We start from the raw sequence: 22,136 nt of genomic DNA, 5'->3' as shown, positions 1-22,136 counted from the left end.
CTAGGCTCTGTGGTTTAACCCACAGCGCCACCCGCATCCCTTGGATACAGATGTAGTGAGGACTTAAAAAACAACAACTGTACAAATGATCAGAATATTAAAAGCTAAGGTAGTCTCTGTCTTAATTTGACATGATTTTTAAAGGGGGGGGGGAAGGATGGGGGGAGAAATAAAGAAAGCATAGAAAAATGCTCCAGTGAATTAAAAAAAAAAAGTTATGTCATTATAATTTATTGTCCATCTTTCCACCCCATAGGCCCCAGGGTGGGCGAGTACATCAAAACACACAGAACACTAAAATAGTAGTACAATGTGAAATCACAGCACCCCCCCTATCCTAAATACAGTACAGCCCCCTCTAACTAACCCCCTTATTTATAGCATGTGTTTTAAAATTCTATTAAAATTTAGCTGTTATACATACAGAGAATTTAAATTCTGTTATTGTTTAATTGTTTCCCTCCCTCCCCAATGTTTGTAGCTGTTCCTGTTTTAACTGTAAGTCGCCTCGAGTCCCTTTCAGGGAGAAAAGCGGGGTACGTATAAATGAATGAAACAATGAATGAAGGTAGCAAGAACTCCGGAAGACGACACCCCCTCACTTATAACAGTTTCCCCGCCTTCGGGGCGTGGCGTCCCGCCCCTTCTCCTTTGAGTGACTGCACTTGCAAAGCAATTCAACGCCCTTGCTGCAGCTGCCGCCGCCGCTGCCCCCTGCTGGCTACGCAGGTGGCGCGCACCCTTCCTTCCCAGGACGACAGTATTTATACCAGCCACTCCAGGGCGCTCCCCTCTATCCCGCATGCGCAGTGTCTGGTTTGGGAAGCGAGAGGGAGAGTGAAGGAGCGTCTTGGTGTGGCGGCGGCGGCGGCGGCGGCGGCGGCCCTGCTGGAAGGAGCTCGCGCAGGGCGGCGAACCCGGAGAGACCCAGGCGGCGGCGGCGGCGGCGGCGGCGGCGGCGGCTTCGCCTCACAGGTTGGTCCCCTTAGTCTGGGTAAGGCCCGTACCAGGCCGCCCCCCCTCCTCTCAGTAGCCCTGCCCGCCCTCGCAGCGCCGGGCCCTGCCGTGAGGGGGCTGCCCGAGGTGGGGCTGGTGAAGTTGGGGGGGGGGTGGCATAAGAGGCACACAATGGGTGCAGAGTCCGGCTTGGGCAAAAGAAGGGGCGGACCTGATCTAGTTTGCGGCGGCGGCGACGGCAGCAGCAGCAGCGCCCACCCCGCCCCGCTTTATCTCAGCCTTACACCGAGCCCAACCACCTCAGTGTTGTCTACACTGGCTGGCAGTAGCTCTGCGGGGTTTCGGAGGCGCCGCTGGGGGTTGAACCCGGGACCTTCTGCGCGCGGGGGAGGGGCGAGGGTGCTCTGCTACTAAGCGAACGGCCCCTAAAGCCCCCGCCGTGTCGTTTTCCTCTTCGCTGTCCCGCACGCCCCATATTTCGCTTTGGCATCCCTTTCCGTTCTCTCTCTCCCCCCCGCCTCCCTACACTCCTCCCTTCAGCCTAAATTCAGGATACGTCTGTCCCCAACCCCACCCCAGTGGTTTTTTTTTTTTTGCATTGCCTTCTTTACAGCTTGCACGTGACCGCCTATTTTATCTCCCCTCTCCATATTTTGCATTGGCTTCCCGTCCTCTCACCTAGACTACGCCCTCTCCCCTTTCAGCCCAAAATCAAGGTGTTCCTATCCCACCTCGTGATTGTCAGCTTCCCCACCCCGCCCCCAATTTTGCAAAGATAGCAGCCACCTGGCCTTGCCTTTTTTTTTTTTTATAAAGCCATGCACGTCTTATTCCTTACCCTTTCAGTGTCTGGTCAGACTATTCAAACCATTGACATTGCATCCTACCACCCCACCCCCCAGTCTACAGCCCCTTTAGCTTAAAGGCAGGCTATTTTTTCCTCACTTTGTCAATTCTTGCCACTTTTGCACTGACACACATACAACCTGCTTTCCTTACATTTTGCATTTGCTTACCCCGTTCAACTTCTGATCAGGTTACACCTTGACCTATATGCATTTATCTCAGAAGTAATTTAGCTCTTATATGTCCTTCCTCTGCCACAAGTTAGGCGTCCCTCCTCCATATTTAGCATTGACATCCCCTCCTTTCCCTCTCAGGCCCTACAACCAACACCATGCCTTGTGGTCCTCTTGTTGTTGAACTCCAGTTCCCATCAACCCCTAGCCAACTGTACTGGTGGTGAGTGATGATGAGAGTTGTAGTCCAAGAACACCTGGAGGGCCATAGGTTCCTCATCCCTGCTGTGTGAAGAATCTGCTTCAGGCCATCACATTCTAGTCCCAGCATCCTGTTCTCAGTGTCCTCCTTCAGTTTAATTCTCAGGTCAGAGCATTCCTTCCCTCCCTTATGTGTTTATAGTTTTCATCTATATTTCAACTAACTTATTCTACTCTTTGTGCCTCTACTCCCACTTTAGTCTAAAGTCAGAATATTTATTTTCTCTTTGCCAGTTAGGATTGTCCCCTGCTGTGTTGTTCTATGACATATTTCCCTCCTCTTCTTGTTGCAGAAAAGGAATTTTCCTCCAACCTTCAAACTTGTAAGGCTCTGAAGAAAAAGTGTGGGGTAGAAGAGTCCTCCAAATTGGAGGGTGGTGGTAGTGATGGGGGCTGCTGGAGAGAGGGAGAGAATGTGTTCTTAATTTCTAGTTCTTAATTTCTAGGTAATAAAGCTCGAAGCACTTCCCCCAAAAGAGAAAATTCTGTCTGAGATACAGTCATACCTTGGTTTGAATGTGCTTCAGGTTGAGCGCTTTCAGGTTGCACTCCGCTGCAACGCACAGTAACGGAGCGTGTTACTTCCGGGTTTCAGCGCTCGTGCATGTGCAGACGCTCAAAATGACGTCATGCACATGCGTGGAAGTGGCAAAACGCCGCACGCACAGACACGCCAATCCGCTGTCGTGTTTTAAGTTCTATTCAGGATGTGAATGGGGCTCCAGAATGGATCCTGTTCGCATCCCGAGGTACCACTGTACTAGAGTTTCTTCCCATCTGAGATGACAGTAGTTTGGCATAGATGGGGTCATGGTCTGGCTCAGAATCAGGCAGGTTCACAAAAACAATCTCTGGTAGGTTCAGAATGGACAGAAGGAAGCACTGCTTCACACTGTGTGTTATTAATGTAAGGAATTCAGGGCCACAGCATGTGGTGGGTGATTGGCAACCTCTGGCTTAGATAGCTTTATTTCTAAAATCATGGAAGATAAATCTGTGGATGAGGCAGGTGCTGTAGTTCAGTGGCAAACACTATGTTTGAATGCAGGGCATCCCAGTTCAATCTCCAGCAGTTCATATTGGGCACGGGGGGAGAAATGGGACATGCTGGCTGAGATGTTCAAGAGCTGCTGCCAGTCAGAGCAGGTAGTATTATGCTTGATGGGCCAATGACCAGACTCTGTTTTAAGGTAGCTTCAAATGATCAAAGCCATTATAACCCCCTGGAGCCTCCATGTTAAAAGGCAGTGGGTCCATAAATACTAGATGGATGTGTCTTAGGTGGCTACAAGTTGGAAGCAGTGTTAGACACTCAGGCATATAAGCTAATTATCCCATCCCAGTAGTGAAATTATCCCTTCCTGTTTGCAGGCAGTAAAATGAGGCGGTACCATTTTGCCAAATTATGAGGCATGGGGAGGAGAAATTATACCAGTTTATTGTGGGCATGAGTTCTCGTTTGAAGCATCATGGCTTTTTATTATTATTTGCAAATTCATTTTATTTAATCTGTTTCTATCCCAACCTTCCACCTGAGGGAGTCCAGCTCTGTTGGCAGACTAGCCATCATTTTGCAACCCCCACATTACCCTGGGTGTAGCATTGTTTTAGGGTATTGGTGGTGGTGAGTAGCAGGGTCTGTTTGAAGAAGGAGCTCTATTTCGGGTGTCAAAATGGTTCTTTTTATGGGAGAAAGCAAACGGGAAAATTATCAGATAAAACATATTCTATGTTCCACAGTTCCACAAGAGTGTTATGGAGGTTTGTTTTGCATATTTCTGGTGTGCTAAGTGGGGAACAAAATTATTGCTCTCCAAGAAGAAAGGGGCAAACCTCACATGTATGCTTATCAGACAAAGGAGGCAGTGGGGTTTTAAAGTGGCAACTAGTTTGTTCATATGAAAGTGATTTTGAGAATTCACCCATGACATACAAACATTGTTAGACATGGGAGATGATGTCAAAAGGTAACATAAGCTGCCATCTAGCATTGTTTATACTGACTGGCAGCAGCTCTCCCAAGAATTCAGGGTGGTTTCTCTCCCAGACCTACCTGAAGATGCTAGGGATTGAACCAGAGACCTTCTGCCACTGAGCCACAGCCCCTCTGGAGAGTGCCAGGTTGGCAAATTCTGCTTATGTAGGATTACCTGACTTTCTCTCATCCTAGCACTGAACTTCAACTTTGCTTCAGCAAGGTGGTTGCTTTATATGCCTTCAGACACAGCCTCAGGGACTTTAGGAGAAAGGTGAACACCTGGGTCTGAGTGATCTTAAATGGGAATATAGCTGTCTTTCTGCTTACAAGATTCATGTTAAGATTTGTATTTTTTTTGTTCATTACTCTGTTTAGTAATGTGTCAAGTTGTGTAGTAGAGATGATGCAGAGAAGGGTAACATGGATGATGATCTTCTGCCTTATTTGGAGGAGCTGGTGCAGGCCACAAAGGAGGTCTTAAATTTATACTAACAATTACTGTGTTCTGGGTGGTGAGAATTTACTACATATTGCAAAGTTACTGCACCATCTGTCCCAGAGGCTGATTAGCCATCCTTTATCTGCTCTCACATAAAATTTGAGAGAGAACAAATTTATGATTATGCTACTATCCTCTAGTTACATACCTTGTCCTCTTTGAATACAGTGGAAGTGATACTATTCACTGTGGATTTATGATTTTCATCCTGTAAAAACCGTATTAGATATATTTGTAGCAATGTGGCCTTTTTCTGTCTGTTGATGGTTGAAGACAGGTTTGTAACTAGCCACTTGCTTGGTGTCATATAGTAACAACTCATGCAGGTTACAAGGTATGGAATATTTGTTCTGCTGCCTGGAACACTGCTTTATATGTGGTGGGGTTGCTGCATAGTTCAGAGCTTCTGGACCCATATGTTTTCATTTAAATCAAAGCATTGAGCTTCACCTGGATTGAATCCATGGTGCCTGTGCAGCACAAAACAATATTTTCTGCTGAAACATTCCAAGGGATGCTGCTCTTGCTGCCCACAAAGGCACTCTCAGTACTCGGAAGTTCATTGCTAGAACAGAAGTATATAAAATGAAATAAACAAATTACTTTCCCTCAGAAACTTGTTTCACATTTTCCTCCTTTGCTTTTACATGCAGTTGAGCCAGGAACAACTGAACAAACTTTACCTGAGACCTTTTCATTGCGGCAGCATAAACAGTTGTCCGTTTAAAACTTAGATGTGTGTGGGGGAAACAGAACATAACTTCACAACTAACCAGTATATTGAACATTCCCACCTTCAAACTAGCTTTACAAATATATCCTCAGTTATTAACCTAAAAATACAACACTAAACATGTTTACTTAGAACCAAGTCCCACTTGAGTTCAGTGGGATTCACCTCTAGGTAAGGGTACAGAATTGCAGCCTTAAAAATTTACATGGCCTGCCAGGCAGAACTATGAAAGCCATGTGTGACAAAGGGGAAAGGGAACCTATTTTTGATGCTATCTCCATTATCACCAGACCCAGTCTGGAGCTCCTATCCTTGGAGCACGGTACCAACTCTCCCATCATGCATAAACCTCGTGGGTTTATGCTTCTTGCCGCAGCCACATTGTTAGTGGCCTCCCACTGGAAGTCCAACTTCCCAAGGGAAGTTGCTAGTGAAAGTATGGGACATTGCACTGTCAGAACATCTAAGTGGAGAGTCCTTAACTGTTCATTAAAAAGATATTCTTTATTTGACATGGTTTTTCTCCTATGTTAATCAAATAGCCCACTAAACCCCCTGTTTTATGGATAAACATGTGGAGAGACTTTATTGTGAACTGAATTGACTCACCCCCTTTTAAAAATGTGCAATAGTTGAATACTGTATTGTATTCTCAGTTGCTTTCAGGTTTTCCTCCTCAGTGTACAGTGGTACCTTGGTACTCAAATGGCTTGGCTCCTGAACAAATTGGCTCCCGAATGCTGCAAACCTGGAAGTGAATGTTCTGGTTTGTGAACGTTTTTCAGAAGCCGAATGTCTGACGCGGCTTCCGCTGCTTCTACTTGAGTGCTGAAAGCTCCTGCAGCCAATTGGAATCCACACCTTGGTTTTCGAATGGTTTCAGGGGTCGAACAGACTCCTGGAATGGATTAAGTTCGAGAACCAAGGTACCACTGTATCTTTTTTAAAAAAAATTCTGTATGCATTTGTATTGTTTACACTTAATACTTTTACTGTATTCTCTGTCTCTGTCTCTGTCTCTGTCTCTCTCTCTGTCTCTGTCCAGGAAGAGCTTAAATTATCCAGTTGAATTCAGTGGACTTTAATTTGACTGTATTACGCCCTATTATTGCATCCTGTTTTTAAGTGGTTTTTCTGCTTTCATTCTTACTCTAACCATACGGAAATGTACAGAATCCTGAGCTCGAAACTGCAGGCCTGGGGAAATATTTTCAGGTTCCTTTGCATGGTGTCAGAAGAAAATATTTAGACATCTTCTTTGCTGGAAGATGGATATCTGTTTTCTTGAGTTCTGCTAGCAAAGAATCTAGATGCCCAGGATTTTCTTGGCCCTGCATAGTGGACACTAGCATCTCTTACTGTGATTATGCTGTCTATTGATGGTATGTTTTTGTTGCTGTTTTATGGGTTATTGTTTGGCAGTTGAAGTTGTATCCAATTAAGTTCTACTCACAGTAGATGCATTGAAATTAATATACCTACATTAGTTTATCAGTATATTAATTTCAGTGGGTCTTCTCTAAGTAGATCCAACATCAGAATCGTAGAATTGTAGAATTGGAATGGACCATGAGGGTAATCTAATCCAGCTCTCTGCAGTGCTGGAATCTTTGCCCATTGTGGGACTAGAACCCACAGTGCTGAGATTTAGAGTCTCATGCTTTACCAACTGAGTGATGATTATTAGTATACTGGATGCAACCTGGTTTTTGTGTGTGTGTTCCATGCTTTCCTTTACAACTTGGTAAGTCACTTGGAGATACTTTATATGTCAATATATTACTAATACCAGAACATAAGAAGAATCTGCTGGATCAGGCCAGTGGCCTATCCAGTGCAGCATCCTGTTTTCACAGTGGCTCAACAGATTCCTGTGGGAAACCTGCAAGCTGCACTTCAGTGCAGCATCCTTCTGCTCACCCAGTAACTGGTCATGATGCCTCTGATAGTGGAGGTAGAACATAGCCATTATGGCTAATCCTCTTTTAAAGGATTAATCATACTATCCCTGCTCAGGATTCTGACTGCATTAGCCAGACATCCTCTGCACTTTAGTACTGGACAATTACAAGTGGCTCTGTATAGAAATAGTAAACCTTGCCAATGGGCAGATTGCCAACAGGGCTAATGGAGGGGGAAATGGGGTTCATAGGAGCCAGCATCAAAGTTCAAGGCGAACTATTCAGATTGGGTGCCTGTGAGATTCTGTCCAGCCCTGACAACCACCCTACAAAAGCCAGCCCACTGACCTTCATCAGTCTGGGTGTTTATAAATGTCAGTTCATCCATGTATTTTACCCTTGCAAATAAGTCTGCACAACTTAATAGTCAGCCTGCTACCATATACCTGTATTAGTCATTGGTACATGTTTACAGTATAAAAGCACCAACTCCATTCCTGTTTGCCAGTGTTTTCCTTACCTTGTTTTTCTCATGGCAGTTTCTTGATGCTGCAGGTAGCCAGGTGGCCACCTGATTTTTAAGCCTAATGTATTTAACAGTCTAGTATTTTGGTAGTGCTTGTTTAATAAGGAAGCTGTCTTTTACTCAGAAAGGTGACTGCTTTGGCTAGGACCCAATCCCAAATTAATCTTTAAAAAAAACATGTTTAAAGTGTTTTTAGTTACTATGGATATTAAGCTTATCCAACAAAGTTCTAATGAACCTAAATCAGCCCTGTCCATTGACTTCAGTGGATCAGTTCTGAGTAGAACTAACATGGAATAGCACCGTAGGAAGTAGAGGCTATTTTTCATTTCAGCTGTAACACAGGAGTAGGGGATTGTTTCAGGTTCGTCTTAAATATATTTTGATATAGACAGATTAGTATTGACACTGCTTTGCCTTGGTCTGCTTTGTATTTGATGTGACCATTTCTGCATTGGTAAGTAAATCTTATATAGTATTGACTGCTATGGCCATGTTAACACAAAGCAGAAGGCTTTCCAGGAGTTGGGGGAACATAGCTTTCGGAGGGTTTTCTTAAGGGGAAAGGGGTGGGAGGAAGAGTATTATAACAGCCTGCTGGATCAGGCCAGTGACCTGTCTAGTCCAGCATCCTGTTCTCAAGTGGCAAAGAGTTGCAAGCAGGACCCAATTATAAGAGCACTCTCCCTTCCTGTAGTTTCTAGAAAATGGGATTCAGAAGCATTTTTGTCTAAGCCTTTATCTGTCGGTTCTGAAAATTCACTCCCTCTGTGGAGGGACCAATAAATTAGAACCCTAGAATGGGGTGATAGAGAGAATCAAGTTTGATTGGGTGGGCATTACCAAGGGCAGAGCAGAGTTAGCCCCCCCTCTATAGTGTGCCTTATTGGACCCTTTCATTTATCATATGTAAGGGAGTAGCAGTATGTCCTGCAGTATATCCCTTTAATCCTCATCCCTGACTGTAGCCAAGTTTTAAATGCATTTGCCCATATCCTCCCTACCTATATTCTCCCACCCCACTCCTCCTTTCCCCATTGTCCCCTTATAAGATGGGCAGGGACTGTATTTTTTTTTGCCTATGAAAGTTTGTAAGGTACCATATATGTAGGTGACACTGAATATATTATAAGTAATAAGCACTCTCTCTTTCCACATGCCCACCTGTCACAATAATGGCTGGGGGTTTTTTTTGCTGAAAATTTTATATCAATTAGCACAGGCTTTTAAAAGCAGCTCCTCTTGGACTGCAGGATCAACCAAGTCCTGTGTGGGCTGCTCCATTGTATGTCCAGCATGCCTCATACAGCCTAGGCTCTAGAGGCTGAGAAAGCCTGACAGGCTTGAATTATCTCATTTAGCTCTCTTTTATAGTGATATTTGATCTGTAAATGTAGAAAAGCCCTTTCCCTCCTCTTTTGATGTCATTTTGTACCAAGCTGTCAAAATGAATAGATTTTGAGTGCTTTGAGGTGTCACCAGTGCTGTATTGTTCTCTGTTTTCAACATTTGCCAAGCTCCACATTTCTTTGGTTTTGTCATATTGCAAGGAGGGCAGCTCCTGATTTTTTTTAAAAAAATCCTTCGTCCACTGGTGTTTGGGGCCAGTTTGAGTTTGGTGAGATACTTGCAGTTCCAATACTCATGTGACCTTTCTGATGTGGTGAGGAAGGCTCATGTCTTTGACTATTTTAAATCCAGAATCTGTACTTGCATGTTTAAGGTGATAACTGGAGTGGAATATCAGAACTGGTACTTGGGAGCTTATCGGAATCCATGTGCCTAAATGCCAGTGGCTGCTGACGTTCTATAGTTTCTTATGTCTGCATAGAATTTAAACTGTTGATTATAGTGAATCCAAAATAGTTCTGCTGGTTCATATCTTCTTGCATGAGCAGCTGTGATGCCCCTGCAAAACCAGCATTACAATGTGCAGTAAAATGTATAAATAAATGCTTGAAGTTATTCATAGCTGCTTCAGTGGTTTTCTACTGGAAGTGGGACATAAATCTTAATAAATCTGTGCCAAGAGTTCAGTCCCAGTGGAATGTTAGCTTAGCTGTTGCAGAGTGACTTTCTTAAAGTGACCCCACATGTGGAAAACACATCAGAATGGCAGGCTCAAATGATTTATTTTTTTTACCAGGATGATACTGCGAATGAGATCCTAGGTTCCTAATAGATGACAGCTCTAGGGCTTATCCCCAAGAGAAATACAATCTGTAATAATTTTTTGGTAACTTAACTGTGAATCTGTGCCAAAGGTAGCCAATGTGATACCTTCTAGATATTGTTGGACTACAACTCTTATCATCCTGGTCCATTGGCCAGTGCTTGTTTTGAGGCTGTACAAACTGGTACGCCATACCACCACCTATTTTTTCCTTGCCTGCTGCTGCCGCTTTTTTCATGGCAGCAGGCACAACCTCCTGGAAGTGCTTTGGCGCAGACCTTTAATGATTGCCCATAGCATCTTCCAAGCAGGTGCTTTCCGATCGTAAAAAGGTTGCAGCAGACCCCAAGGTTTGACGTGACCCTTTTACGATTGTCAAGCACCTTCCTGGAAGTTGCTTTGGTGATCATAAAAGGGCCACACCGGGAGGCTGTGCCTGCTGCTGCGGAAAATGGTGGCCACAACAGGCAAGGGTGCAATTGGGAGAGGTGGGGGTGGGTGCGAGCAGGCAAACAGCAGTGGTATGGGATAGAAATAAAGCACTGCCATTGGCCATGCTTGGTCTGCAACAAGATCTCTAGGGCAGGGGTCAGCAAACTTTTTCAGCAGGGGGCCAGTCCATTGTCCCTCACACCTTGTGGGGGGCCAGACTATATTTTGGAGGAGAAAAATGAACGAATTCCTATGCCCCAGAAATAACCCAGAGATGCATTTTAAATAAAAGGGGACATTCTACTCGTGTAAAAACACGCTGATTCCAGACCATCTGCAGGCCGGATTTAGAAGGCGATTGGGCCGGATTTGCCCCCCGGGCCTTAGTTTGCCTTAGTTGGCAGGGGTGGACAACTCCCAAGAAACTGCAGTCTACTCAGAGTTAAAAACTGGCAGTAATCTAACCCCTTTTTGGGGGGGTTCAGGTCAAAGTTGTTTAGCTTTTTTTAGGAAGGAGGAAGGCCCATTTTGGGGGGGTTTGGGTCAAAGTTGTTGAGTTTTTTCAGGGAGGTAAAATGTAGGGACGCGGGTGGCGCTGTGGGTAAAACCTCAGTGCCTAGGACTTGCCGATTGCATGGTCGGCGGTTCGAATCTCCGCGGCAGGGTGAGCTCCCGTCATTAGGTCCCAGCTCCTGCCCACCTAGCAGTTAGAAAGCACAATTAAGTGCAAGTAGATAAATAGGTACCGCTTTCTAGCGGGAAGGTAAATGGCGTTCCGTGTGCTGCTCTGGTGCCGGTTCGCCAGAGCAGCTTCGTCACGCTGGCCATGTGATCCGGAAGTGTCTGCGGACAGCACTGGCTCCCGGCCTCTAGAGTGAGATGAGCGCACAACCCTCGTACGGGCTGGCCCGTACGGGCAGGGGTACCTTTACCTTTTACTTAAAATGTTGGGCTTTTTAAAGGAGAGCCGCAGTTGTTCAGCTTCTTGGGGGAAGGCAATGATCTACCAGTGATCTACCACAGATGTCCAGTGATCTACCGGTAGATCACGATCTACCTGTTGGACATGCCTGCTATAGGGCATCATATGGGCAATCCTTTTTATGCCTTTGGGATCACTTTAGAAAATAATCTGTAGTGCTTAACATATTGTTAGAATGTAGTCTCTGATTCTTACGTTTGGGACATGCAGCAGGCACCTTATCTTAAGTACAGATTTATTTGCACAATGTAGTGGTTTTCAAACTGTTCTTCAGGAACATGGGGCGATTCTTTGAGCTTATTGAAGAGGAACCTCCCTGGAGGTTGAAGGCTTTGAATGTATTGTCCTAGTGCGTCACATAATTGTGCTTGAAATGTTAGTCTCCCATACTCTAGTCAAGAAGACTTCAGTGAGGCAATTCTGAAGAAAACTAGTTGAGAATCACAAGTGGTAGAAATCCATTACACTGTCAGTTGCGAAGAGCAAAAGCTCTTTATGGATGCGGCCTAATGTACTTACGGCTTTCTGGTTTGTGTGCATTAGAAAAACTAATATTGGGTTGTCTTTTTGGTGCTGAGGTCGTCTGACAGTGCTATAGTGCAAGGTGGTGGTTGTTTTCAGCTTTTGAATGCAAAATATGAACAATGCAAAGGCAAATTATTACATATTTTCATGCAAAATTCCCAAATAGATATTTCCCCCTTTTTAGCTGAACTCCTTAACTGATACTGTGGTTGTACTATGTTCTTTTTTTAAAAAGAATCTGCCAACACATTTCATGCCACTCTCTGTTTAAAAACAAGTGTATAGTCAACTATTTTTCTAGCATAACACAAGTGCAGCATGTAAAACCATTTGTAATGTTTGTTTTGGAAACCTGATGACAGAAGGAACTGCCATGGACTGCCATATCTGGACTGTAGCGATTATTCTTACTTAGTGAGAGGATTTTCCAGAGCAGACTGTTCTCTCAATATCTACTTAGGCAACAGTGAAAGTGAGACCAAAGCACACAGTCATCTTGATAGTATTTTTTTTTAAATTCCCCTTGGGCTTCCCATTTCACTGAATTCAAGTATCGCTTTTATTCACGCAGCCAACTTTTAAACACTTCCAAAGCAACATAGGATTGGCGTCTCATGGTTCTGGACTTTAACTGGCACACGTACAGGTGAACATGGGAGATGGGGAATGTTTTTTTAAAAGCTGGGGAGTGGGAGAACGCCAGGGCTCAGTCTTTTTGTCTTTCAAATGCTGAGGCCCCACCAGAAGTGGTCTTACAGTGAGACAAGGCAGATGGTGAGTTTTGAGCACTTTGAAGGGTTTTGGAGTGAAAGACTCCAACCTCATCTGGGGTGGAAAAATAAATCCTTGCTCCCATAAGTTTCAGCGGGGCTTGAACAGGAAGACAGTATCCTTTGAAATTAATAAGGCACAGTAGAGCTTTAGCACAGTTCCCACACCATTTCAGCGGAGAACTTGCTGTTGTCTTCCCAGTATGTTATCCTGTATGTTAATTGGTGGAGTAGGGCTAGGCAGATTTTGGATTTTCAGCTTCAAGCAGCTAGACATTTTGAGCCAGCTGTGGCCCCCAGGATCACACATGTTTGTACCCACTGTTAGTCCTACTCTATACCTACTCATTGAAAAAAAATAATGGACATTTGACTCTCTTAGACCCATTAATTTTAGAGGGTCTTCTCTGATGTGGTAAAATATGTGGTAAAAAAGACTACAGTAAAACATTTTACCTTCTGGTCAGCTTGAAATGCTTTATGTGGCTGGTTGATATGTTGGATTTTTTGGGGGAGGTGGGTCTTGGTTGAGACAGTGGGGAGTGCACAGTGTCTTACTTTTCTCAAAGGCTAACTCTTCCATGAGGATAATGTAATTACCTGAAAGCCAGCGTTGAGCCCATTTTTCTTCTTTCTGCTCTCCTTTGAAGAAAACGCTGAACTGCCTAATTCATGTACAATTATTTTTGAGGTGTGTTCAGTTTTGCAGCTGTGTTCCCTGATGCAATTACACTTGCAAAAACTGCTGCTTCATTCCATATCTTTCACACCCAACTTGATACTTGGGCTGCTTCAGAATTACATTTTTATTCTCTTCACTTTTTAATTTCTGGAGAAGCCAGGTATTGAATCATTATGTTGCTGTTGCTGCCTAGATTTGATAAACTGAACCTGATAGGTTCCCTAGCTTCTAAGTTAAAGGGATAAGAGGGTGCTTGGGGTTGGCATATCCCAGCTAATTCTGCCAAATCATGCTAGCCACTGTGGTGGCCCCAGGTTCATTCAATCAGTGTACCATGGATTGACTGAACACAGTGTAACATGTCCTTGTCCATGGATCTCATTCTGTTTCTCCTTCACAGCAAGTCCCCAACGTCCTGCTGCCCCCTTTCAAAGATGGTGAAGCTGGACATTCACACATTGGCCCATCACCTCAAGCAGGAACGGCTCTATGTGAACTCCGAAAAGCAGCTGATTCAGAGATTGAATGCTGAGGTGCTGAAGACTGCTGAGAAGCTGTATCGCACGGCATGGATTTCCAAGCAGCAGAGAATTAACTTGGACCGGCTAATCATAACAAGGTAACTGCTGGTACATACAGAAATAGAAATGCTAATATCTGAAATTGGACAGTGCTTTGTGCACTGAAACACTGCAGAAATCACACATTCCAAATGTAAGCTTTCAAGTTGCACAGAACTTTTGAGCGAGCATAAAGAAAACATAGCTTTGAGCTGGGTCGAAGGGATGCAATTGGGCGTGTATTTTATAGCCCTCTTGCAACCACTGAGAAGACTTACCTGTGTCTTGAGTTGGTGTCCGTCTCTTCATAGATGGGACTTTGAAATCTTAATATTTAGGAGATTCTCGCTAAATGTGTGTGTGTGTGTGTGGGGGGATATACTCAGCAAAAATAGGATGTTTTTCTTTCCATTGATTTTTTGTGACTTTGAGAAATTAAGATTTTGGGTGATCTAAATGGTTTCTATATATATTTATATTTTCCTAGCGCGGAAGCTTCACCTGCTGAATGCTGCCAGCATGCCAAGGTCTTGGAGGATACACTGTTCGTGGATGGGTACAAGCAGTTGGGCTTTCAAGAGACAGCCTATGGAGAATTCCTTAACAGGCTGCGCGAAAACCCTCGCCTTATTGCATCGTGCCTGGTTGCTGGAGAGAAGCTCAATCAGGAGAACACACAGAGTGTCATTCACACCGTCTTCACCTCCATCTATGGCAACTGCATTATGCCAGAAGACGAAAGCTACCTCCTCCAAGTTTTGCGCTACTTGATTGAATTTGAACTCAAGGAAAGTGATAATCCCAGACGGCTCCTAAGGAGAGGCACCTGCGCATTCAGCATTCTGTTCAAACTCTTTTCTGAGGGGCTCTTTTCAGCCAAGCTCTTCCTCACTGCCACTTTGCACGAGCCCATTATGCAGCTGTTGGTTGAAGATGAAGACCACCTGGAAACCGACCCCAGCAAATTGATTGACCGCTTCTCGCCCACCCAGCAGGAGAAGCTCTTTGGGGAAAAGGGCACTGAAAAGTTCAGGCAGAAAGTTCAGGAGATGGTAGAATCCAACGAGGCCAAGCTGGTGGCCCTGGTGAATAAGTTCATTGGCTACCTCAAGCAGAACACCTATTGCTTCCCACACAGCTTACGGTGGATTGTATCCCAGATGTACAAAACGCTCTCGTGTGTGGACAGGCTTGATGTCGGAGAAGTGAGAGCCATGTGCACGGACCTTCTCTTGACTTGCTTCATTTGTCCTGCCGTGGTCAACCCAGAGCAGTATGGGATTATTTCTGATGCCCCAATCAATGAAGTGGCAAGGTTCAACCTAATGCAGGTATAACCAGGTCTTCAAAAACATATATTCTCTCTCTCTCATAGTGCTGCTGTATTAGTCTGAGGTACCAAGAAGAAAATAGAGAAAGGTGCTGTGTCTAAGAAACAAAGTGTACTTTAAGTTTTTTTTTGGGGGGGGGCAGGTTAGGCATTCTTGATCCTCTTTAGCTCAGAAAGCAGACTTGTGGATGAATGTTGTCAAGAGGAATGGTGCAGTAAAAATGCCAAGGTAATCCAGAAACTTTGCCCCCCTCCAAAAAACCCCTATACCAACCTGGTGCTTTTGCAGGTGTTTTGGACTATACCTCCCATCAGCACAGTTGTGCTGATATAAATTGTAATTGAGAACACCTCTAGGGCACAGGGTTGGGGAAGGCTGCCCTGCATACCTTTTTAATCCACCTTTTCCCATTTTTGGTGCTGTGTCCTCCTTTTCTGCCTGCTGGTGGTGAGACCAGTTGTTTGCAGGCAGCCTCTTCAGCCTTCCTGTTAGCTGGTGGTTCATAGTTTTCCCTGGGCAAATGTTATTTTGTGAGCTGTTAGCTCTTCCTCTAGACCCACAGACAAAGTCCAGAACAGCTATGTCAGATGACTAGGAGCCAGAGAAGCAAATGCTACACAAACTTGAGGAAATAACTTTATTTTGCAGTGTAATTCCTTATTTAACAATCACATTCACATACAACATAAATACAACAGTATAATACAGAAATAAAACATAAGGCCAAAATCTTGCAATATTCCCAATAAAGTAAAAAGTTTCTTGTACTTTACTGTACAAGCAGATGGGTTTCTAACTTTTTCATACAAATGGCAAGGCTGGAGGGGAACTCCCACTGCTTAAAGCCACACTAGAAGTGTGAAGAATAGCTGTCCTCATTTGTTGCAAGAATTAATGCTTACAAACCCTTACCCTAGGCCAGGGGTCAGCAAACGTTTTCAGCAGGGGCCGGTCCACTGTCCCTCAGACCTTGTAGGGGGCCGGACTATATTGGGGGGGGGGAAATGAACGAATTCCTATGCCCCACAGATAACCTAGAGATGCATTTTAAATAAAAGGACACATTCTACTCATGTAAAAACATGCTGATTCCCGGACCATCCGCAGGCCAGATTTAGAAGGTGATTGGGCCGGATCCGGCCCTGAGTCTTAGTTTGCCTACCCATGCCCTAGGCTGTTTTCAGATTCCTACAGTTAGGTTGTTATTCATCAACCCTATATAGACTAGGACAAAAGTAAAAAAAAAAAAATCTAGCTGCCATTATAATTTTTTGGGGGGACCCAGGTGCTTGGAGTGGCCTTTCCAGCCCTGCTTATATTGCAGATAGCTCGGCTCTCATAGTGTGTGTCTTTCTTCTTTGCTTAAAAGAACTGGGACAGCATCCAAGTTGCTTTATTTTATTTCCAGTTGTGCTACCAGAGTATTTTTCATTTGTTGAGATAAGGTGATATTGACTGTTATTTCTCCCAGCGCTACCTACCGCTGAGCAATTGAGCTCAAATAACCACTTTATTGTAAAAAGGTTGAATTTTTAAGAGGGATGTGGTTTTACAGTATCCATTACAAGGGAAGTGTGTGTATACAGGTTGTTTTGATGTTATTGTAAGCTAGCAGAGAACAACTTCATCATACCTTTTGGGCAAAATCAAGAGATCCACCAATAGCCATGTTACTTGGACTACCCTTTGCTACCAACAAAATTTACATTTTCTGGGTTGTTCCTTGCCTTCCAAGGACAGTTAGTGTGCCAGTCTAATTTGTGCCATGCTGACCAGCTTTAAATTGCTGGTGTTCATACAGCACCATCAATGTAGATGACACTTTGTGGAGAGTTCCTTGGACAGCATAGATCTCTGCTCCCAAGGAACAAGGTGGAAATGAGAGACAGAGCAGAGCTGTGAAGGGGAAAGTTACAAGTGCCTAAAGCTTTGTTAGTTTTGAATGATGTTAAGATGGAGAGGTGGTGTATGTTATACATTTAGAGTGGTTGTTCTAGGCATGTGAAGACTGGGCACAATTGAAAGACACATAGACATTTCTCCTTTAGCTGGCAACTAGGTTAGTGATCTATTTGCTTATTTGTTTTGTGACTCTGGCAATATTTGAGATAGTTTCCGGAAGTAAGAACTTTTTTGTTTTGTTATACCTAGCACACAACACCTTGTGCTGTTTAAGAAACTTCATGGATATTCACGGTAGTCCTACTTCTACAGAGCACACATCACACAACATATAAGCGTGTGTTACATTTGCATTACCCATCCTGCTTTTGTGGGGGAGGGAATTAGCATGGGTGTTGCAGTGTAGAATGCATGAAGGCGTAAGATCAGATTTTGGTGGTCAGGTGTTGTTTAGTATTCAGAGAAGAGCAGGAATGGAAGAAGGAGGGACTTGTGTACAGAGCGATGCCAACCTGCTGTAGCTGGCCCACTAGTTTCTAAGCATTCATTAGATAAGCAGTCTGATCCCTGCAGCTGTCAGAGGCCTGTCCTTTATTTTTGGAATAGCTGGGTGCCCATTGGTATAAGTGTGTGTGTGTGTGTGTGTGTGTGTGTGTGTTTTCTTCTCCCCCCACCAAGAATTTCTTGTTTCTTTACTCATGTAAAGTGCTGCAGTTGAAAAATGAATTGTGGTACAATCTTTATACCTGCTTCAATTACGGCCTTCTGCTTTGTACTGTAGAATTCAATGCCTCCTGTAGGCACACAAATGGACACTTTTTGATATTGACCTGTTATCTTCCTGCTCCTGCAAGGTCCTTGTCATACTAGGTTTCCTGTCTGTGAATGCCCTCTGCAGGAGAAGCTGACACCCTGCAGTTCAGCAAGTTCAGCAAGACGCAAAAGACAAACTGGGATTTTGTGTGTTTATATAAACATGTTTATGGGTTCAGTGCAGGTTGATGGATAGATGCTTGGTTGGTTTTGATGGACTCTTGGTTCATCCCAACTCTAGATGATAAAAGCTGAGATTTTCATGGATGTCATATTTATTGCCAGATGATTATTCCGTGTTTATGTGAAAACCATCTTTTGGCACCTGTTAAGTATGGATGGAAATAGAATGAGCAAGTTTAATTCAGGCTGGGAACTGTGGCTTAACAGATAAATTAGTTTGCAAACATTCCAGGTTCTCACAACTGTTCTGGCCACTGAGGACTCAGCTATATAGCTGCAAATAAAACGTTTTAAGTGGAATATACAGTGTGACACTAGATGGTGATGGTGAGCTTTATGGGAAATTCAATGTATTTTTAAAAAGGCTTTTTAAAAAAGCATTTTCAGAACAGTTTTTATATGTGTGTAGGTTCCACCTGAGATGAAGCAAAGCTGATAAGAGGTAGCCAAAGTTTTTGTAAGGGAAATTGAAGTTCTGTATAGGCATGTTGCTGTGGAACTTTGTGCAAGCTGAGTATGAATAGTTATTTTTCATCCAGTTTCAACTTAGAGGGTGGAGGCGGCTTTCTTTCTTTGTGGTAGTATTGCAATCCTGTTTTTAACTTGTTTCTCATTGTTAGGTTGGGAGACTTTTGCAGCAGCTGGCCATGACCAGTTCTGAAGAAGGAGACCCCCGCACAAAGAGTTACCTGGGTAAATTCGACAAAGTAAGAGCCAAAGCTATTGAACTTGTATCTCTGTGCATGCCAGTGCTTTTCTCATTCTGTATAATTTTGGAAAAGGCACCTGCAAATAGACTTTTGTTATGACTGTGAAGAGATTTAAGTGAACAAATTGCAACCTTAAGAGGAAGTAGCAAATGGCACTTCCCCTCAATAGGATCTGTAGTGTGCAAGAGCCACTATTAAATGTAAATGAGTTTCAAGGAACCTGTATGAAGAAGTGTGCTTTGGCATTTATTGGTGGTTCCCCCCCCTTAACTATTAAAAACGTAGACCTGCTTATATTCTTGCTGCATGTTTAAAATAATAATATAACAATTTCAATTTCTTACTTGCCTTTCACCATAAGTGAAGAAATAGGGATCAAGAGTGTTGGACTAGGACCTGGGAAACCTGGGTTTAAATTCCCACACAGCCATGTAGCTGACTGGGTGTGATCTTCGGCCAGTCACTACCTCTCAGCCCAACCTACATCTCTGGGTTGCTTTGGGGATTAAATGTGGAGGTGTAGAACTATGTATGCCACCTTAAGTTCCTTGGAGAAAAAGGTGGGATATAAATGAAATAAATATAACAATAAAATAAAATAAACAAAAGTCCCAGCGTGGGTTACAGCAATTTAAAATACAATATTAAAATCAGTTTAAAACAAATACAAACAAAAGGTCATAAATTCTTTCTCTATCTGTGTGTGTATCTCTATATCGTCTACCCACTTTGTAGGGGTGTACAGGTCTCTTGTTGAAGTGCTTGTATTGAAACAGCTCACTTGTCTGTCCTCCGCCCACCATTTTTTTCCTTGCAGGGTTGTGTGGCTGCCTTCTTGGACGTTGTCATTGGCGGACGGGCAGTAGAGACTCCACCCATGTCCTCGGTGAACCTTTTGGAAGGGCTGAGTAGAACTGTGGTTTACATGACCCATAGCCAGCTCACTGGCCTGGTAAATATCCAACTCCTTTTGGGCTGCAGGAGGAGACAAGTCAGAGTGTCTGTGGTGGTGGGGGGGTCTGCTTTGCTGCCTTTTAACATCGCACACTTTTTTTAGGTCAGCTTTATGCGGAACGTCATGTCGGGCGACCAGCTGAAGGAGGACCGCATGGCTCTGGAAAACCTGCTGTTAAACTTGCCCCAGAACAAGCCAGGGAAAAGCAGCAGCCTGGAGATGACCCCATACAACACCCCACAGCTTTCCCCTGCCACCACACCAGCAAACAAGAAAAACCGGCTGCCTATAGGTGAGGAAGGTCAAGGCTCAGGTTTTTGCATGATAGCTTTTCCCAGCTCTGTTTTCGGATGGTTTCCTCTGCCTCTTTTGCTTTAGGACAGTGGAGTCCCCTTGACTAGTGTCAGTCACTTGGGTTTTAAAGTACAGTGGTACCTCGGGTTACGAACTTAATTTGTTCCGGAGGTCTGTTCTTAACCTGAAACTGTTCTTAACTTGAGGCACACTTTCACTAATGGGGCCTCCCGCTGCCGCTGCGCCACGATTTCTGTTCTCATCCTGGGGCAAGTTCTCAACCCAAGGTACTACTTCCGGGTTAGTGGAGTTTGTAACCCAAAGTGTTTGTAACCTGAAGCGTTTGTAACCTGAGGTACCACTGTATATACCAACCTTTACCACCCAGAGCCCTCCTGATGTGTTGAACTACAACACCCTTCTTCCCTGACCAATAGGATTTATTTCTTAAAGTTTTTAAAAAATTCATTATCCAATCCTTTCTTAGTATATCCAATCCAAATAGCTTTATTGTACTTGCCATTGCCCATGACAAATCTGAATCAGAAATAAATACAAGCAAAAGGGATGTGCGCCACAAATAAATCTCTATTTAATTGATCTCTATTTAGATCTCTTCATCTCTCTTACAGTTCACTGCTATATTGTCCAGGGTCTTCTTTCTGATCTTTTTGGCCGCCAAAGCAAAAAGGGCAAAATCCTTTTATGAATTCCTTCACACAAAATATCTCAAAGTGATGTCAGCAATAAAAATAATTTTAAGAAAAAAATCTGTATATAACACAAGACCCATATGTTGACAAAATTAAAATTATTGTTATTCATTATACTGATTATCAACTTTCTTCAAAAAACTGAGCTCAAAGCAACCTACAAAAGCAAATGTTAGAAGTAGATATAAAACATGAATAAAAGGCAACCTAAAATTCAATAATATGTATTCAGGAGCAAATCCAGCACAGCCCCACTAAAAATATATATGCAGAGAATTATACTCCAAAGACCTGGGTAAATAACAATGTTTTAACTGGGCACCAAAGAACTATTTCATATGTAAAATACCCATTTTCAATTCTAATAGGGATACAGACTGGGGTAAAGATCCACCTAAAATACTTGTTGAAAAAGGGAGGCCTTCAATAAATGCCAACAAGACAAACAGGGTGATACCTTTCTTTAGTGTAAGAGAACTGCACTGTCAGGGGCTGATGGGAGTTGTAATCTAAAACATCTGGAGGAAAGCAGGTTGTGGAAGGCTTGTATATGTACCTGTTTCGTTCCAAAGCCTAAGCAGCAAATGCACATTATCCAAACTCTCTATTCCTGTTGATTTGCTTTCTTCAAAAATGCCTCTCTTCAGCTCATTGATGGCACAGCCTGTCATAGTAAGTGACCCTTTTTAAATAGGAAATTAAGCACTTTTTGTGGTGGGCTGCTATTGTTCCTGCTATAAGTTCAGGGCTGTGTACATTGTGCAGTTGACAGGAGGGTAGGGGTAAAGTTCAGAAATGCTTACTTGCACAACTTTTACATGATTTATTCCATTGCTGTAAGTTGTTTGAGTTACTTTTGTACAAAAAGCAACTTATAACTTTAAATAATAATAGTCAAGGAGAAGGGCGAATAACTAAAAGGGGAACTGGATTCAGCTTGTTATGTCTGCTAGACATTTAGCATCTCTTCTGGCTTCTGAGATCTCTACAGACATGTTTGCAAGTATGTCTTCACAATCAGGAAGCATAGTAACTTTCCCTAAAAATATCTCTGTATATACTCAATACGATTTCTGCTCCCAGTATTGCATTCTTTGGATTTTCTGCATCCATGCCAAATTGCAGTTGACACACAGCCTTACACAAAGCTGCTCTTGAATTGTTGTTAAGCCAGAACCTCACAGTCTCAAATAATTATTGACTCCTCCACCTCACTCCAAATGAGGCATTTGTATTA

The 22,136-nt window shown here is 43.5% G+C and overlaps 1 protein-coding gene and 1 long non-coding RNA gene across 9 annotated transcripts in view; both read left to right on the top strand.

The window, feature by feature from the left end:
• The first annotated feature begins 875 nt into the window (after positions 1 to 875).
• Positions 876 to 13,147, top strand: LOC307207970. The gene is made up of 3 exons (XR_013834905.1): positions 876 to 975; positions 6,128 to 6,373; positions 12,558 to 13,147. It is a non-coding gene; the product is annotated as an uncharacterized lncRNA (long non-coding RNA).
• Positions 13,148 to 13,838: 691 nt separating this feature from the next.
• The window catches only part of GAPVD1 (GTPase activating protein and VPS9 domains 1), a 38,138-nt gene continuing 29,840 nt past the window's right edge, over positions 13,839 to 22,136 (top strand). For all 8 annotated transcript variants that reach the window (XR_013834840.1, XM_079961917.1, XM_079961916.1 and 5 more), the window contains exons 1-5: positions 13,839 to 14,057; positions 14,486 to 15,329; positions 18,848 to 18,934; positions 19,755 to 19,889; positions 19,995 to 20,184. Coding sequence is in view for 7 of the 8 variants with exons in the window: in XM_079961917.1 (XP_079818043.1) it covers positions 13,873 to 14,057; positions 14,486 to 15,329; positions 18,848 to 18,934; positions 19,755 to 19,889; positions 19,995 to 20,184 (1,441 nt within the window). In the remaining variant the exon portion in view is untranslated. The remainder of the gene's footprint in view (positions 14,058 to 14,485; positions 15,330 to 18,847; positions 18,935 to 19,754; positions 19,890 to 19,994; positions 20,185 to 22,136) is intronic.

The sequence above is a fragment of the Podarcis cretensis genome, assembly GCF_951804945.1.
Source record: "Podarcis cretensis genome assembly, chromosome: Z".
NCBI classification, from domain to species: Eukaryota; Metazoa; Chordata; class Lepidosauria; order Squamata; family Lacertidae; genus Podarcis; species Podarcis cretensis.
The sequence above is the reverse complement of the archived record's forward strand: the minus strand, read 5'-3'. Positions and strand labels throughout refer to the sequence as shown.